This window comes from Plectropomus leopardus, chromosome 9 (genome assembly GCF_008729295.1).
Source record: "Plectropomus leopardus isolate mb chromosome 9, YSFRI_Pleo_2.0, whole genome shotgun sequence".
Taxonomy (NCBI): Eukaryota; Metazoa; Chordata; class Actinopteri; order Perciformes; family Serranidae; genus Plectropomus; species Plectropomus leopardus.
The window spans coordinates 18147915-18167867 of NC_056471.1; the positions used below are offsets into that span (position 1 = coordinate 18147915).

At 40.4% G+C, this 19953-nt stretch overlaps 1 protein-coding gene across 1 annotated transcript; it reads right to left on the minus strand.

Moving 5' to 3' along the window:
• Window positions 1-297: 297 nt before the first annotated feature.
• On the minus strand, window positions 298-18519 carry clcf1 (cardiotrophin-like cytokine factor 1). Its single transcript, XM_042493298.1, has 3 exons — window positions 18180-18519; window positions 5583-5737; window positions 298-4063 (listed from the first exon to the last, which is right to left on the minus strand). The coding sequence occupies exons 1-3, from the start codon at window positions 18196-18198 to the stop codon at window positions 2810-2812; spliced, it is 1428 nt and encodes a 475-aa protein (XP_042349232.1). The 5' UTR covers window positions 18199-18519; the 3' UTR covers window positions 298-2809.
• Window positions 18520-19953: the final 1434 nt, after the last annotated feature.

Consider the following 19953-nt stretch of genomic DNA (forward strand, 5'->3'; position numbering starts at 1 on the left):
GGGGGAGGGATGATGCAGTGGGAAGAGAGAGATGAAAGGAAAAATGAGAGATCGTAAATTTTTACCAGGACAGACAAATAAAAACTCTCTCATACCCCGCCTCTCTCTCGCTCTACTTTTTTGTCACGAATGTGAGCCGGCCTTTGTTTTCCAGAAAACGCCCCGACCCACAACTCCTCTCCCCTTGTGCCAATCACCCGAAACCATCCCTATAAAACTGAAACCATCGCAAACAAAAATCCCATAAGCATTTATTTTTTTGTCTTGATGGGCTCCCAAATGACCAATAACACCACGCTCTGTACAAAAGCTAGTATTTATTCTCTCTTGAGTTACGATACAGTATATTCACACTGGAGAAAAATAAATAAACATCTTGTTCAATAAATATTATACAGATATCATCTATCACCTTTCGCCACATCATCCAAGGCACATTGAAAAGACATAACATTAGATTTATTCTGCAAAAGAAATAAAGCCTTTTGTAGGTCTCCAAAGAAAAAGTATCTGATTTCATGTTTGAAAAGGCACAAAAAATTCACATCAATGCGTCTAATGTTTGTTTTTAGGAGTGTAAAGTTACTTAAAGGAATAGTTTGACATTTTTGAGTGTTGGATGAGTAGATCTCCCTCATGTCCGTCTGCTAAATATGAATGTTAAAAATAATCCACACACAAACAAATATAAAAATGACTATTTATGATTATAGAGGGAGTTACATTTCAAATCCCCCTGCCCACCACAAGTGTAAAATTACAACCTGCTCCCTTTCCCAGGTCGTCAAATAGCAACGCATTGCCACACCCCTCAGCGTCTCATTGCAACACACACGGCACCCTTCATCATGTGATACAGAGCTGAAACACACTGAAACACGTGGTTAATATTATGAAACAGTCTGGGTTAGGTTTAGGCAACAAAACTATTTGCGTAGGATGAGAAAAAAAGATATGTTTTGACTTAAAATAAGTACGCTGTTACGTAATGTGATGCAAATTCATATATAAGTCATGTGACTGACATCAGTGTACAACGACTGTACGTAAACTGCGTAAACCAACACTGACAACACTGACTAAACTGTGGTCTCCTGGATTTAAGTCTAGTTTTGTTTGACCCTACCGCCCCTTTGGGGTCACAACAGTGTAAGAGTTGTCCTTTACAGTAACTGTATCAGAAAACACCACAGTATACAGTATTACACAATTACTGTTATCACTATAAGTTACAGTGACCCTTAAAAATTAAACTTAGGGTATTTTTTGTTTTAACAAAAAATTTACAATATTAATTATAAATTGAAAACATTTTTAATAGATGTATGACAGGCATTCAAGGAGGAAAGAAAGAAAGAAGAAAATGCAGTTAAGATTCTCCGTCCAGTTGCTCCTCATAAAGACGCCAAAGGCCTCTTTTGGTGTCGATATCACACACACAGAGGGGCATGACAAAGCGTAGGTATTTGAATGGGAATGAGAATTGACTAAAAATTAACGCATTAAAAGTTTTTATGGTTTAATGTGGTGGTATTTGGCATTTGAATATTTTTTTTACTTTTAGACAGAGCCAGGCTCGCTGTATCGCCTTGTTTCCAGTCTTCATGTTCAGCACAGTCTGCAGGCTTTATCTTCATCCTAAGTGTAAAAATATGAGGGTGGTACAGATGTTTGTTAAGATGCTCTCATCCGACTCTCAGCAAGAAAGTAAAAAGGCTAAGTGTGTTTCCCAAAATGTCAAACCATTTCTTTGTACAGAGAACATTCATTCAATTCATTCTGTTCTAAGGCATTTTAAGACTGTGTTAAATATTTGTTGCTATGGAGTGAAATCAATAAAAAGTGGTACAAAGAGCGAGCACTGAATCAAAAGCAGAATAAAAGTGAAGAGTTCGTTAAGGCACCGAATACCACAGTAAGTGTGCATGTGTGGGTATGACTTAAGTTGCCGTCAGGAACACAAACTACATTCAAGACCAGTTTCTTGTGGACGATCTCTCAATGACAGAAGTTGTGTCCCCAGTTCAGAAAAAAAACAATTTTAGCGTCAGTGGTTATGGTTAGGGCAAGTCTCCGGGAAATGAATGTAGGTCTATGTAATGTCCTCTGGAGTGTGTGTGCGTGTGTGTGTGTGTGTGTGTCTTGACGGTATGTGTACCGCTGTTGTAGAGTTACTGTAACTGACCAACCGACTTCTGATTACTCAGCAGTACCCCTTATTTCCAGCGCTCATCCCCTGACTCATGCCTCCTCTCATCTTCCTCTCCCTTTCTTGCTTCTTCCTCTCCTCCTCTTCATCCCTCTGGCCTTTTCCTTCTCGTCTTTTGTCTTTTGCCCATTCAGAAATTTTCTTCATTTAGAGAAAATGAATGTTTGCTGATTCACACATCTGGGGGTCACTGAATCAGTTCTCAGTCAATGGCTGCACTGTTTGTTTCTCTGCCTGTCACTCGGTCTGACCTCGTGTGCGGTGTGTGTGTGTGTGTGTGTGTCTAGCCACCTACAGTGGTATTTCTGTTGATCTATGAGCCGTGAAGTCCGGTAACTCAGCCCAGTCTCAGTGTGCCTCGCTCAATGAGCTGCTATGTGCATCAGACGGGTGACAGTGCTGGTAATGTGTTGGCTTTGTGTGTGTTATATTCCATTAGCGCTGCTGGTGACCTGCCAAATAGTGCTTCATTCACTTATTCCAGTACAGTATGAATGAATGTGTTAAGCGTGAATGTGTTTATGTGCTTTTGTCTGTTTCCACTCAGATTTTGTGCAAACGTCGAATTTCCGATATACTGCACTCGACTGTCTCGATGTCTCAGCCTCTGAGTCTCTTCTTGAGGCGGTTGAAGTCCTTCGCCGACCGCCACAGCCAACTCTGCAGCTCTCTCAATATCCAAAACCCCTCCACCTTCCTGGCGAAGTCGTTCATTGTCGGCCGCACCGACAACAGCGAAGAGGAGGTGGAGGAAAGGAGTGGAGTGAGAGGAGGTGAAAGGAGGGAGGTGCCTCTTTGTAAAGACAGGGGGACAGGCTGGGAGAGGAGGGTGTGCTCCTCACCTGCTCCGAACTGGTAGAGCAGGGAGAGGGTGGACAGAGGAGGCTGGAGGGTGGGGGAGAGGAGTGAGCGAGGAGGTCGACGTTGATGATGAAGAGTGGAGGAAGAGGAGGAAGCTACAATAAATTCATCTTCTTTTCTGAGTGTGTCTGTGTGATGGGAGTTCAGGTTGTAGCTGTATTGATTGTTGGTTTGAACATCTGGTTGATAGAGGAAGCCGTCTGTGCCCGGGTACGACACCTCTACCCCAATCTGCCTCTCCTTTTCCTCCCCATCCTCACTGATACTCAACAACCTTCTCCTCCCCCATTGCTCCTCACCTCCTTGTTGCTCTGGCGCTTCCTCTCCTGCTCTCTCTTCCTCTCTAGCTGTCCATTTCTCTGGCTCTTCCCTCCTCCCTCTCCTCCCTCTTTCTCCTCTTCCCTTCTCCCTCGATCCGCCACTCCTTCTTCCAGCTGCCGTTGTGTCCGCCCTCCTCCCCTCTTTCCCTTTCCTTTTTTCCACCAGGCCTTCAGTGACGCCGTCCTCCCTCTCTCCTCTGACAACCCTCATCCCGCTTCTTCTTTGGTTGTTACGCTGACCAGACTGCGTCCTTGTCCCGCCTCTGGACCTGTAGAGGTTCTGGCTCATGAGCGGAGCAGGTCGGTCGCCTCCTACCCCCCTCAGAGGGTACTGCAGCTCTCCGGCATTACTTCCCATGTTTGCAGATGAAGGAGGAAGTGCATAACCGAGGGTGGTCATCAGTGCAGATATGGAGCCCAGCAGGCCGTCCAGGCCGGTGCAAAAGTGCAACAGCGAGGTTTTGAGGGAGGGGCAGAGGGTGGAGCGGGCCAACTCCCTGACGGCTGCCAGCAGAACAGAGTAGGCCTTTTGGTTCTGGGCGAGCCGAGCTTGGTTTTCAAGGCCGTGCCACAGCTCCAGTCGGGTGGCGGCGCTGGGCAGAGACAGAGCCGTGCTGTTGGGTCGAGGAGGGGAGAAGTCTTTCTCGTTGAATGGGGGGCCCAGGTAGGTCAGCTGGAGGAGATATACAAAAATCAGAAAGATTTGAAGGTTTAATGGATAATCACTTATTTTCATAGCTTGGGCAATCATTCATTATAAGACTTTCTACAGCTTTATTGCTACAGTAAAGTTTACTAAGCCAAGAAACACGAGATTGAATGCTGCTGTCATGTATGTAACAATCCCTTGATACACAGGAAAACTGCATGCACAACTAAGACAAATCAAGACAAGTAATTCAAAGCTGAACCACTAAATCAGCCACTAAACTTTGATGGATGTTTACAGCAAACACTATGCATTTTGGCTTTGTTTTCTTTTTTGAATTAATTTGGCAATATTAACTTTCTTTAGGCTCTGTTTTTGCTCTAACCCCTAACTCCAGCTCCTGAAGGAAATATCTGGATCTCCAGCAGATAAATGCTCCACTATATTCTGTCTGCTGTTTGGAACTGAGCAGGTCATGGACAGTCGGTAGCCTACTTCTTAGAGATTTTTCACTGAAAACATCTGCAGAGCGGAGCAGAGAGGGGCAATAATTCTCCAAGGTTGACCATTCAAATGATCACATAGGGTGCAATTTCATCTACCTGTTTTCATGCACATTTTCAATAAAACTATATGATGACATAAAAAAATCACAAGACTTAAATGTCACTAAAGATTTTGCTCCACTGGAGAGACAAAAAATGGTGTTGGATGAAAACATCTGGTATGTATGAAACGAAGAGGAGACTTCAGTTATTGCAAGAAACATAAATGCCATATTAGATGGAAACCAGCAACAAAACACCACCAAATATTAGTAACTGCAAAAACAAATGTCAGACAAAAACCACAGAAAATTTAGAGAACCAAGTGGATGTGTTATATGGCACCTGACTGGAGAATTAGTGCCACCACTTGAACTCCAATTCACAAATTAGTGTTGGATAGAAAAGCAGATAAATTCACATTTCTTTTGCAAGTGTCTGATGTTGCCATTAATTCGCTGTTATGCAAATATTGATTTTATCTGCTTTAATGGGAACCTGCAATGTTTGTAATTGGGTCCATACTGAAACACTGCCTGATTTCAAAAAGAATATTCACTTCACTACGTTTCCCTCCTCAGTCTGACATCACTCAAACCAATTTTTGTGGGGGAGGTGTTCGATTTCTTTGCATCTGTTTTGCCGGGCTTTTAACTGTGAAGCAGAGTGAAGTAAAACAAACTTCTACAGCGGGCGATATTGCTAAGACATGTCAATTTATAACAGCCTCAAAGGCATCTATCTTGTCCAAACCGCTCGCCATTGTTGTTATTCCTCTTATTGGTTGTGGTGTAACAGCATAACAATGACGATCACACCTGTGGTGCAGATTTTGAGTCGACCTCAGTGCTCACTGGTTGTTTTTTATTTTAACCGAGAAACCGCTCTTTCATGTCATGATGCCTGACAAATCAGTCCGCTTGAACTCAGTGGAGTAGACAGGCTGAAAGGCCTTAACACAGGCAAACTGAAACAGAAAATCACAAGAAATGACTCACATATATGTCTTTGATTTCCTTCAGCTGATACTCCAGGTATTTGGTGAGCTCGTACGTGCTTTCTATCGAACTTCTCTCACTGGCCAGGTTGTGTGAAGAATCCAGGGCCACCGCCATGGCAGCAGCCAACAGCAAGAGGAGCAGGTGGTGAGAAACTGTGGAGAAATTTAAAAAACAATTAAAGCTCAGACAGACAGTGTGAGATGCTTCTCACATCATGGGTGTCCAAGTGATAATTAACACAGCGCAAAGGTATTTGTAGTCATAACAGTGTGGTGAAATTTATCTCAGCCGTTATTTTCTCAGACATCTTATGATTATTTAACTTGGACGTTTGGTTTTTAATGAATTTGATGATTTGAGAGCTCAACAGACAAAAAACACCTCCAGCTACAGTTTCCAAGCATCGGTGCACTATCACACTGTTTATAGGAATTTTTACAATATTCTGGTTTATTTCTTTGTTTCTATGGCAATGGCCTTGTCTGTTTACATATTGCCAGGTCATCTGACACTGCCAATAAAGCTTTTTCCGTTTCCCATCTAATTTTAGAGGTTTCTGGCTGTCGGAGGTTTACACTGGCTTCAAATAAAACCTTGCTTAATAGCTTCAGACAGTCAGACAAATGGCTCCTATGTTCAATGCACCAGCCTGTCAGGCAAACAGCCGCTTTAACACACACACACACACACACACACACACACACACACACACACACACACACACACACACACCAGCTCATTCTTGACCGATATCCCGAAACAAAGACATGTGGCTTTCTTTACAATCACAAACATTAATGTGTTTGTATCAGTTGTGTGTTTGCTGCAGACTGTTTAGGTTTCGGAGTGTTTGTGTAAGTGTTTTATGTTACTATGTGAGTGTTTGTGAGAATGTTTCTAGTCGTAACTTAATATGTGGATGAAATTCACATCGCTGAGAGTGTATACAATGATTTAGAGTGTGTGTGTGTGTGTGCTTGTATGTGTGTGTGTGTGAGAAAGAGAGGGGGGCTGTAACACTGAAAACCTTTTAGTGCCCCTGTCTCTGGTTTCAAACAGAGAAAATTGGAGCTGAAAGGTGGTTTTCAACATTAAGGAACTTCATGTACGTCTACTTCTCTTCGTCCCATGGTTGCTGTCTCTTTCACTTTCACACTCTCTCCCTTTACTCTCTCTCTAGAGGCTTTTTCAGCCTTTCTTGAGCACGACACACATTTCTGTCATCGTCTCTGCACTCTGTCATCCTTTTCCATCCTCTCTGCACTCTCTCTCTCATCCTCCTGACACCCAGACGGTAGGCAGTGATTCATGTTTGTAATTATGGGCAAAGCATGCTGCTGTTTAACAGGTGTGAAATATGTATTGCACAACGTGTGTCAGCTTTCTCTCCGTCTTCCTCTGACTCACCTCGGGCCTCCCGTTGCTTCACCAATTTAATCCCTTTCTCCTCTCAAACTTGTCATACCGCACTCAAACTTTCCCATCATACCTTTCTCCCCCACACTTATCCTCCGCTCAACGCTTATCTCTTTTCTGCCTCGGGTCAAAATAACAGCAACTAATTAACCCCGATTAGCTCTCCTACTCTCCCTCTAATGCCTCTTTTTTTCTTTTTCTTTCATCCATCCATCATGACGGGCCCCACAGGATGAGAATGTGAATGGTTGAAACACTAGTGATTGTAAGAAAAAAGTTCTGACCAAAAACAGTCAACACCTTTTTCCTCTGACTCAACCACTTACATGTGATGTATAGGTATGTACTCCCCGACAAGGGTTGGGTAGAAACTTGATGATGTTATGAACTCTATACGACTCTTTACAAAAAAATGTGACGTCTGCTGTGCTGTTTAAAACAGGAGTGTATTGGAATTGCATTGAGCACTATGAAATATGTCACAGAAGAAATTATTTGGTTCAAAAATAAATATGTTGTTGAAATTTTTTTGTCTTGCCTTTACGCATACATCTGAAGTATCAGGAAGAACTACTAGAATACACTGACAAGTAATGTTAAAGGAATACTTCACCCACAAAATAACCATTTGTGTATCAGTTACACACCCTGTGTTACATTAAAATGTTTAAAGTTAAAGTTAAAGTTTTCGTGTGGAAAGTTTTTCTTGCATGCCTCCACAGTGAACGAAAATCCAAAAACACAGAACATTCTTTATGAATTTAAGTTAACAGGGACCAAATATAGAAACAGCACTGTACAAACTGTATAAAAAAATATCTTTATAAACTCATGCAGTATAATTCAAGTCTCATGTATCTAGTTGTATGCTCAGTACTTACCAAACTGATGCATTTTCACTGAAACCTTACTATTTAAAACTCTCCTCTGCATAAACAGTCTCATGCATGAATGACGGTGGAAGAGTTCAAATGCACACATTGCTCAGGTGCACTCAAGGCAAGAGCTGTGACTAGCTTTTATTTTCATAATCAATTACTCTACTAATTATTTTCAAGATTAATGGATTAATGGATTACTCTATAAATGTCAAAACAAAAAATGTGAACAGTGCTCACCACATCTTCACATTGCTCCTTTTGTTCAACCAGTAGTCCGAATCCTTAACACAGTTCATTTACTGTCATAGATGACAAAGAAAAGGAGCAAATTCTCAAATTTAAGAAGCTAGAACCAGCAAATGTTTGACATTATGCTTGGAAAAAGACTGAAATGATTAATTGGTTATCAAAAAAGTTGCTGATGTATTTTCTTTTGATTGACCGTTGGACTACTTTTTGCAGTTCTACCTAGGGCATAATACTTATATCTGGAATAGTAAGGTTTTAGTAAAAATGCACGTTTGGGAAGTAAGCAGCCAGGCTGCATTGTTCTTTCCTAAAAAAGTAATGCACCAATATTTGTACATATACCATGTGATAATGAGCCAGTAATTTGTGCATAACGTGCATATATGCTGATGGGAGTAGAGAAGGAAGCGGTCCCGAGCGGTCCAGTAACGTAGCAGGTTGGAAGTGTGGGTGGATCACAAAACACAAGACTTTCCTCAGGAGGTTCAGAATTGTGTGAATTTTGAGTCATTTTGAGGTACATCTTCAGCATGTTTCTTTTCCTAAACCTAACTGCAGTAGTATTGCATTCAATATGTAACTTTGTAACTATGTAACTTGTTAAGGAAGTAACGCCAATCACGGGGCGCTTCTTTGTAGGGTATGATACGAACCATCGTATGTTGAGTGAGCAGCCGACTGAATAAACTTGGATTTTACTGCACGAGTTGTATGAGAGTTTGTAAACAGATTTTTTATATAGTTTTGCTGTTGTTACACACGGCCTACTATGACTTCAACTCAACCCAAAATGTTTTCATTTTCTAAATGTTTTGGTCACTATGGGGGCATGCGAGAAAAAGAGTATTCTTTATGAATTCAGTGCAACATAGGGTGAGTAACTGGTGTACAAATGATCATTTTGTATGTGAAGTATTTCTTCAATAACCCTGATTATGTTACAAATGGATGACATGGTAACGAGTAACTGTGATGATAAATATTTTCATAATAGCCCAACAAGCTAAATTTCACTGGAAAAAAGTTTAAGTAACAGTTTGAGTGACAGATTGGGAATCTGGCAGTTTGAAATTAAAGCAGGATTAGAAATGCTTGTCAAAAAACTGTCTGCTTGATAGCTGGTAACTCTTCTACTACCTGTTGACCCCAAGTTGTCGGCTACATCAAAGTCACCTCTCAGTCTATTTTCTAAAACATTGTGGTTGGGCCAACTCCCACATGCTCCCACACACCTTGAAATCAGTCAACTAGGACAACCCCCCTGTCAGCCAAGCCTCCTCCGATCTCCTCAACCGCAAAAGCCTCATCACCTGTCAGAAGCAATAAGCATCTTTCAGCAACTCCTGAACATTTGGAGCTCATCAAGGCACGGGCTCCTCCCACAGCACATCCTCCATTAGCATCAAAACCCCCCGAAATCACCACGACATTACTGAGTAAACAGCCCTGAAGGAAAAGGACACACAGCATGCAAAAAGGGATCGCATTCAGAAGGAATAAACAGGTACTAAAAGAAAAAAAAAAAGGACGCAGAAAGACAAAATTCTCTCATGCAAAAATCAACCCAAATTGTTCCAAACTGTTTCCTTTTGTCTGCAGCCACATGCTCAGAGATGATTGCCAGACATGAAAGCCTCTTGTTGTTTTGATTGAGCCTTGTCTAAAAGCATCCTCCGCTGTGGATTAAAACAACCGCTCTTTTGTACGGGTAAACTGAGCTAACTCAAACCCAGGGCTATGTTGTTGTTATATAATATTACATTGAGCAACTGCACTACAGTCGGCATATAGCCCGACATCAAGGGGAGCGCTGCAGGCTGGAGGCTGTGTACCTGGCAGTGGAAGCACACTCCGCAGGGCAGGGTTGAAACCAGAACATTCTCTGTGGGAGGATTGCATTACGGCAACACAGGGGTTCCCTAGAACGGCCGACCATGACCTGCCTCTGTGCACTTATGTGTGTGTGAATACATATTTTGGCACACATACCTATTAGGGCTACACACATGCACACACAGGGGAGCTCCATTACTCACAACAGATCGTATTTTTTTATCTACGGTTTGTTCGCTCAAGTCAGATCTGGCACTGCGGAGTCTGGCTGCCATCTGCAATACAGAGCTCGACATGAGGTTTGGGCGCCGGCGCTTCAGAGCTCCTAATGGGTCAAAAATAAACACCAGCACAGGGTCAGGGTTCACAGTTGAATTTGGGGGCGCAAGGTCGTGTTCAGGGACAAAAAAGAGGCTTGTTGCACACTTGACTTTTACACTCCAGACGGTGTTTTGGTAAACCCTGAGGGTGCTGTACCGCTTCCATCCAAAAGTACTAGTATTTCATCTTTCCCAACATGCACCACCATTTGAGGTTTTAAACAAGCACTTAAACAGAATTTGGTATTGTGGGAAAACCATGTGCAAGTTAATCTTTCCAGTCTGGTCCAGGGAAAACGAGCTCCGGTGCCAAAAGAGGTTGCCCTTTATTGATCTAACCACTTGAAAGAGGTCTTAAACAGAAAGGAAACATTAGCAGTATGTAGACGATATAGGAATCCGCTCCAAATTATATGTTTATTTACTATGTTTATTCCAGTGCAGCGGTGATTAGGATGACTTCAGTTTATTGTCGTGCCATGCGTTCTGTAGTAAAACTTATACAAGATTTACCATTAATTAATCAAGCCATGTCGCAGCCTGATTTTAGAACAAAAATGATGAAACATCATCCGCGGTGTGTTTTCCAGAACCAGAATAACATGCTGCACGCTACATCCTCTCGCTCCTCACAGTCATTTAGTGTTTTCTGCTATATCAGAGGACAATATCAGACAACACAAGGCACAGATGTGACTGATGTATCCAGCTATGTTTCATGCTATATGCACATTATGTCAAGACAGATTTAAATTCAATCTGAGAGTCTGCATCTCTAAAAGTTTGATTTGAGTTGGATCCAACATACTTCATCATAAATCTGATTTAATCTGATTCATGTGTATTTTTTTAATGTGATTTTTTCCCCTATACAGACTTGATGAAAGAAATCTGATTACGATATGATGATGTGATTTGGGCTGCAGTTCTGAACACAGTGTCTTCTATGCGGTTCATTTCCAAACTGCTACATGTGCAATTGTAGAAAGAAAAGTGTCCGTGTTAAACTCACCCCCAACACACTCAAAATTAGATAATTTTGGTCATTCAAATAATAGGGGTGTTAATTCTTACAAGCCGTAATACTGGGAAGTTTTTCTGTCCTTCCCATTCTGCAAACATGATGTGAATGCACCATAAACTCAAGGTTCACTTTCTCACATTCCCAGAGATTTTAACCACATCCTACAGTGTTCTTCAGAGAATGAACGTGTTCACGTATCCACAACAACCTGGAGTCCTGGAATGCCGTGATAACGTCTTAAAACTTCTATTTGAAAAAGAAAACTGTTTGATATGCAAGGACATTGGTTTTGTTTCAACAATGAAGGGGAGACACATATAAAACGGGAGTTTGGGGATCCTCTGCAAGAAAATTTGGAGCATTAAACACTAAATTTCTTGCATTCTGGTAAATTTTAATTCACCACTTTGAGGCTTTTCTGCATCATTTTATGGGGTCAATGTCTTAAATTTTGTCAGAACAAAGAGACCTCTGCTACTTTTATTGGGTGGGACAAATAGACATAATGTAAACATTAATGGGAACATGAACATTGATGGGGATATAGCTGAGAGCTCCAGAAAAAGCTAACAATTTAACCTGGAATTTAGAATATCTTATGACAGATTATATTAGTGTGGTAACTGATGACATTAGTGCATCAACGTGTTCACTGAGGAGGAGAAGTGGGTCCTTTATATTCCTACAGAGCATTTTGGCTGATATGTGGGTATACTGTAAACTGCCATTAAGAAAGGTGGGTGTACCCTAAACCTGCGTAGACCCTCCACTACATCACTGCAGATATGTGCTCCCTTGATCAATAATGATTCTCCACACTCTTTAAATGGTTCAATATTAGTAAAATCTACATACTGTACATGTGATTACTTAGATTAGTCATTACACGGAGTTGCTTTTGTTATCTGTTGCCATTTTTCAACCTCACAAGTGTCGCATTTCTTTCTCAGAACATTTACCTGTCCTCTGACTTGTCTTGCTTACTTGTTGTCATGTATCCTACATGTCAAAGACGGAGCTGGAGGCTCACTGTGGCTTTGCTGACAGAAAAGACCCATCGGAGCCAAACTCAGAGTAGCTGTTTATCTCTTGCATAGTTTTTTAATTATTCTGCCGCACTGTACCTGGTGGCAATTCTGTCATAACACTTACGCCTAAACATAAACACACCTGCGCAGGATGCCAGGGGCAAAAAATCCACCCACATATCAAGAGACTGCTTTGAAGGATACCGAGACAGTGGAAGTGGACAGAGACACACGTTAGGTGAGGGGGGGGTTGACAGTCCAGGGTCGGGGTCGGTGTTGTGTGCCTGTGTACAGTTAAAGGCCAGATTTATGTGCAGTCTGTACTCAATCAAATGTGCATTCTTTTACTAACTCAACACACACAAATGTGCACACACACACACACACACACACACACACACACACAGACACACACACACACGTGCACACACACATGCATCCAGATTGTGCTCTGGAGATCCATGTACGCACAGACGTTACCCTGAATAAATATAAACAAACACACACAGACGTGCACAAACACACACTTTTCCCATCTCTTGTCCCATGAGATTCCTTCCTCTGGAGTTTGTTCATACTGAATTTCAAATTGATCCTCTTGGCACCGGACACACACTTGGGCTGCCAAACAACATCAATGACCCAAAAACAAAGGCGAAAAAAAAAACATTAAAAAAAAATCCAATAAAATTTTTGTTTATGCTCCCAAACTCTGTGAAACTATTTCTCGCAAGTCGTAAACTCAGCGTCCTGTTTAGTTCCCCTTCACTGTCTGTCTCTCTCTTCACCTTATAAGCCAGTATATCCATGCCCTTTTTTTAAATCTGTGGATTCCATTCGCTCCAAACTTTATCGCCATGTTTGGTTTCAATTTCGTTGTCGCTTCATCTGTCCCCCTCTCTCCCTAAATCTTCCTGAAACATCAAACCTCCAGTTTAAAGTCTCCTTCCTTTCTCTCCCTAATTACCATTCCCCTCTCTTCCTTTCACTAATTGGCTCCACTCGCTCCCTCCATCTACGTCTTTCACTGCCTTCATCCCCTTTTTCAGACCTTCAGCTTTTAATTTACCTCTTAAACCCCCCCGTCCTCACCCCGGCTACTCCACCTTATGGTTTTCTCTTAAATAATCCCTCAAAAGAGAATCAGACAAGAACGTGTTGCTGAATTTCAAAGTCTCTGCTCTGTCACTGCCTTAAGAGAAAGTAGGAAAGCAGGAGTGGGAAAATAACAGAGCTCTGACAATTCGCTGTAGTATTTTTTATTTGAAAATAGAACTGAAACTAATAGTCAGACAACAGAAAATGAATCAAAATCCATTCTGACAATGGTTTCATCATTTAATAGAAAAATATAGTTCTGTAGTTCCAGTTTCTGGATTAGGAATTACTGCTTTTTTTAAATTTTGTTTTTTTTTTAATCTGATTTGATGATAAACAGAATATATTTGGGTTTTGGACTTCTGGTTGACAAAACAAGTGATTCAAAGATTGGGCTTTAGGAAAGTCCATCCCTGTTTTCTGATATTCAAGAGAATTGATTGATAAATGAACAAAGCAAAAGCAGATTAATTAAAAAAAAAAGTATTAGTGCGCAACCAAATGGTAAGGTCTCGCTTTTCTTTTCTTTGATAATTGTTGAATGTTTTATTTAATTGATTTACTGGATTTTTCATCTGTTTCACTGGTCATTTTTTAAGAGCACAACTTATGGTATTTTTATTTATTGATTAATTAATTGTATCACTATATTGGCTTTTAATTCAGTAGCTAGCCAGGATCCTGAGCAATATTAATGTCTTCTTAGAAACTGTGTTTGCTGTGAGCTGGTTGACATGCGTGTCTTTTCTTATTTGTTACTGTGAACGAGTGACCAAACTTCCCCTGTCGAGATTGGGGAGGAGACAGTAAATTATCATGATATATTGTGCAGCAGCATTGTATTGATACATACAAGTATAGATTTTTTTTTTATAGAGTTGATAATTACTGCAAATACAATTAAACTTTAAGTGACTTTAGGTACCCAAATAATAAAATCGTTTATCTTTTTCAGTCCATAGATACATTTTGCTGCAATAAAAATGATTGAAGTGAGACACACAAACTGAAAACGTTATCTTATCAGATAAAAACAGACACTGACAACATTTTCCTTGATTTGCTGTAAAAAAAAAAAAAAAGTTAATAAATTGCAATTTGTGTTATCCTAATATTATTGCACAATATTTTAAATTGCAATAATATTGTATCGTGAGCCAAGAGGTGAGAAAATATTGCATTGGGAGATCTCTGGTGACAAAGAGCTTTTTGTGCATGGGTGTCTGCATTAAAAAAATATCAAGCAAGATTTCCTGTATCCTGTTTGTTTGTTTTTTTACATTCATGTGACAGTTACTTTGCAGATTGAGATTTTAAAAACAAGCATGTAAACAACGTATTGTTATACAGACATTTTAAAACAAATAATTTGCTCAACACAACATCAAAATGCTGCTAATATATTAATCCATCAGTGACACTAATCCAATAATATAGTTCAACTCTTCTGGCATTATGATTACTTTTAAATTTGGCTGATGATGCAAAATACTTTTTCTTAAGTAAAGTTTTGAATGAGGGACTTTTCACTGTATTTTTACATTGTGGTGTTAAATATCTTGATCTGGAGAGTGAGGAAAGATATTTCAGGGTCTTGAAGGATCGAGACAGAGGGGAGCAGGAGGAGGAAGAGAGGATTTGAAAGGAAGGAGGGAGAGGAAAAGGAGTTGGTGGAGGGGAGAGAGGGGGAGAGTTTTCTGAAGCGAGGGGCCATGTTAATTTGGGAAAAATGTAAACAGCATGTGTAACTGTTCAAAGCGTGACCGACTCATTTTATATCATTCCCCTCTCCTCTCTCCTCTCTCTTTCCCTCTGGGTGCTGCTAACTTCTGTCAATCGGGGAATCTGCACTGCATTAACCCCTCTACCACCAGTTCCTCTCTCCCTCTCCCTCCGTCCCTCTCTCTCTATTTACTTTTATCTGTCTCTACCTCTCCTTACTCCCTCTCACCCCCAACACACACACAGCCTCCCCCCACATCCACAAATCCTCCTGACATCCATATATATACCGTGAAGAATTGAGGATGGCGCTGAGCGAATCAAAAGATGTGAAAGGCTCACTTTTTCCTCTCTCTCTCTCTTTGTTTCGTCCTATTGGAGGGTGTGTTTGAGCTCACTTGTCCAACACACACTAATGCTTTTATCTGAAACACACCGACACTAATTCAACCCTCCCAGCAATAACAGGCCGTGTGTGTGTGTGTGTATGTATTTGAGAGAGAAAGTGGGTATTGTGTATTTAAATTGGAGAAAAAAAAACGTGCATGTATGTGTACGAACGTGTTGTGTGTGTCTACCTGTGGAGATGCATGTGTGTGTGTGTGTGTGTGTGTGTGTGCATGCTGCCGTGTGTGTGTGTTCTCGAACAGCTGAGCTCTTAGCGTATTTATTTGCTCTGAGTTTCAGAGGGAGCAGCAGTTTGTTCTGCACTCAGCTCTCCTCGTCTAGGTGGTCACATCATGTGACCTGGCTCTACTGCCATCAGTAAATTTGGCATTTTATTATTAAATAGAAAAGTATGTGGATGTCATCGTGAAAAATAATAACTGTATTACGGTGTGTGATTCGGCATTGTAATGGCGTAGATATTTCTGAGGTCTGGGCAGGTGTGGAGGCTCTGGAGGTTAGGATGTTGTAAGACGGGGACCTTGTGGACTTTCAGACTCCAGTCTTAAAGAGATTTGCACTGTAACAAATTGCTGTAAAAATACAGCCAAATTCTAACAGTTATGTACCATTTTTCAAAAGTATAGCAAAACACTTTAAATCTTGACTGGGGACAGAAGCCACATGCAACCTTTATCAATCACCAAATTACACTGTAAACCTCAAATCCCACTGTAGAATACTGTAATAAATTTAACTGCAATATACTGTTGAAATAAACGATGGCAGTGACAGTGTAAAGTAATGGTAGAATGCTGCCAACTACAGCTGCCAGAAGTTTACCATAATTTTACAGGAAAATTTGTTGTGGCTGAATCATTGTCCTGTTTTAAGTTTTTGGTAACTTGGAGTAAAGGAAATTTAAAACAAGTTCTCTTATTTGTCTAGCCTATATCTCCCAGACCTAACTGTATCATTAATATAAGATTTTGATTATTTTCTCATACTTATTAAAATCAGTTCCTAAGGAAAAGCCTTCCTCTTGTCTCAGCCCGATCCTAATTTATGATCTTAAAACACTCTTTGTCCTCTCCCACTGCACTGACATTTATTCATGTGAAATAATTCACTCTTGAGGTAACAGCAAGATCCAAAAGAAAACTTGACTGGCTTATAAATGAGTCTGCACATTTCAGAAATTTGTCTCAGTGGTCAAATCAGTCTCAACTCTGTGTATTTGATCTGTTCTCAGACCTGTCTCACTTCTGAGAAACCTATGAGCACAGCAGAGGAACTGCTGATTTACTCTTTTGAGAGACAGATCAGACTTTAGTAATCCCCAAATAGAAGCTGATTTATTTCTGGTGAGGCAAAGACGTGACTACTGTGAGCAGCAAAGTTTTCCTCTTGTGTTTCTGTCAATGCACGTGTTGTGCCAAAAAACTTCTCTGATAGGAGATTTGTCTTGTGTGTAATTCAAGTAAGATCAACCGAAGCTCATCATGTTTATTTTATTATTTATCAGGATTGAAGAGACTACAAGTTTTTTAGGCCTCATGTGTGACCGTCTAGATGAGATGAAGAAAGGGAGGAGTGAGGGAGGATGGCAGGAGGAGAAGTGGAGGGAAGAAGGGAGAGAGGAACTTGGTGATCTTTTGTTCAGCGCATCATTTCATCGCACAGGCATCCTTTTCTTTCACCTCCTTTTCCTTCCTTTCATAGACAAGGAGCAGCAGCCGCACCAGTCGTCCCACGGGGACTTATGTGTGTGTGTGTGTGTGTGTGTGTGTGTGTGTGTGTGTCCTCTCACACCCTGACTAACGTGAATCATGTACTTTCTCATATCGGTGACAGCTAACTAGACAGGGGCTTTAGCTGCCTCTGACCCCCTCAACCCCTGTCATTTTTCACTGTGAATAAGAGCCGTCCCCCCTCCCTCTCCCTCTCTTTTTAATACATACACACACACACACACACACACACTTTCTTTCAGTCTTTTACCCCCTCTCTCTCTTTTTGTGGACTCTGTATCTCACATTCCTCTCACACAGCCTTCACATTTCTTGGAAAACACATGCAAAAATCTCTAAAATGAATAAAAGTTTGCCTCTGTGCTTAACAAGTCTGTTCAAAATGTGATTTTTTTCTGTTTCTATTATTTCTTTGAGGTTTGTGGATGAACCACCAAACCAATTTGCTTCTTTGTCATAAATCCTCCCATGCAAAGAACTGACATAACATTTCAGCTAATTTTGTATAAAAGGATGAAAACATTTTTAAAAAGTTTGCATGCATTTCTTCATAGGGTTACGAAGACAGTTTGAATGGAATATAAAAGGATGTTTTATTCTTTAGGTTAAGCTACAAAATACATGCATAATTAAACCATACTATAAGACAATATGTAGAAAGTGTGTAAACATAACATAAAAACACAGCTTTTGCACCCTGCTTTTTTACACTTTAGCATATCAATTGGATTTGCAGGGAAATATATCTCAAAATCGACGACGAGGAAAATTGCAATAATTATCAGAGCAGTACAAATGATAATTATAAGAAGTAGGACCCCATGTGTTTTTCTTTTCTTTTCTTTTTTTAGCTTCTATAACAAGTATTAAAATTGATGTACTTACCTCTGCAAAACTTTTTCATCTTCTCCAAATCCTTTTATTCCGTTCAGTTCGCGCTCACAAGTTCATCCACTGGTGAATTAAGGAGCTGAAATAAAGAGATAAAGATGTTTTCTCTCCTCGTGTTCGCTCCCTAAAAACTTTCCACCAATTAAATCTGCTCCCTTGCCCCAGACAACTCAGGAGAAGATTAAAAGAAGAAAAAAAAATGCACGTGGTGTCGATTTAATCCAATAGATGGATGTATTGATAATATCAGACGCTGGGGTTGAAATATTGACGCTGCGCTGACTTGTGTGGTCTGTGTGACAGACGGAATGACGGCGGAGCCTTTTTGTAGCCTACCTCCTCCTCCTCCTCCTCTTTTTCTACCCCTTTCTCCTTTTTCTCCCCTCCTTCCCATCCCTGTCTCTCCTTCTTTCGTTGTCCTCCTCCTCGGTGCTGGTGAATCACCGGGTTGACGCATCGCAGCTCGACTTGACAGAGCCGCTGAACCACGGGACTTGTCACAACTCATTTCTGTCTCTCTCGGCTCGTCATCCTCCTGAACGCGATCTGACTGCAGCTGTTTGATCTTTAATCTGCTCCCCTTTAATAAGGTGCGAGTCCGGCTGGATCAGATCTGCGCGGGCCAAGAGGACCCAGCAACCCCGTGACCCTCCAATCATCCAGGACACAAGGAATTACATGTCCTCTCTTTACTTCATCGAGCCTGTATGGGATTTGACATGTCTTTCTTTTTATGTTTGCTGTTTTAAATTCACCGTTAAGAATTTATTGGCCAATTCATGGGCCTTTCTTTAAATAAAGACAAGCAATAACAATTAAGAGCAAATAATTTCCCTCGCATTTGCAATAAGGCCCCGAAAAATCTAAAAAAAAAAAAAAAAAAAAAAGTAGTTTATTAGGTATAACTGTAAGACCTGACAAGTTGATCTTACTTAAAATAATCTTGGCAATCAGTCTTGATTTATGTTTACTCTTTATCTATAATTGTAAAATTTACTTGAAAATATTTACTTAAGTATTTCCTTAATTTTGTGAAGTTGTTAACACTTAAAAATGACAAATGAAATGATCTTGTTCCCTCTCAGTGTTGGCAACTTTAGTAAACCAAGTTAGTTTGACTCTGAAGTTGTCATGACAAACAGGGTTTTGCCCATGATGAAGTCAGGAGATCTGCAAGTTCTACTTTGTTAACATGTTTGCAACAAGCAGAACAGCCTATAGATTTGCTATATACATCACTGTAAACTTGGTTTATTTGAGTTGCTAAAACTTAAAAAAAGATTTATTTAATTAAACTTGTCATATTTAAGTTGCAACTTCACCATTAGGCAATATAATTAAATTGTTATTAGATATAAAGTGAACAAATTAAGTATACTAATAATAGTATAGTTTTCAATGCAATCCGTTTTCTAGTTTTTTAAAGTAAAATCAACTTTTCATATTTTACAGTGTAAAGACATGAATTAAAACTTCCAAATGAAATTGAACTATACAAAACATAAAAAAATCTCGCTCTTTAAAAAAACGAGCTATGATTTCATTGAGCAGCCTGTGACTTGAATGGCTGTTGACAGGAATACTGTAACAACTATAGGGCCCATAAATTTAGAGGCCTCCCATAAACTGCGATTTATCAATGGAGCATAGTTACACCGAGTCCCCATGGGTAAATATTCCGCCTGTTTTTAGGTCTGTTTCTAAGAAAGGGAGAGGATGAGGACAAGCATTTACCTGGTCCACGGCGTCTCTTCCTTCTTCTTTCATT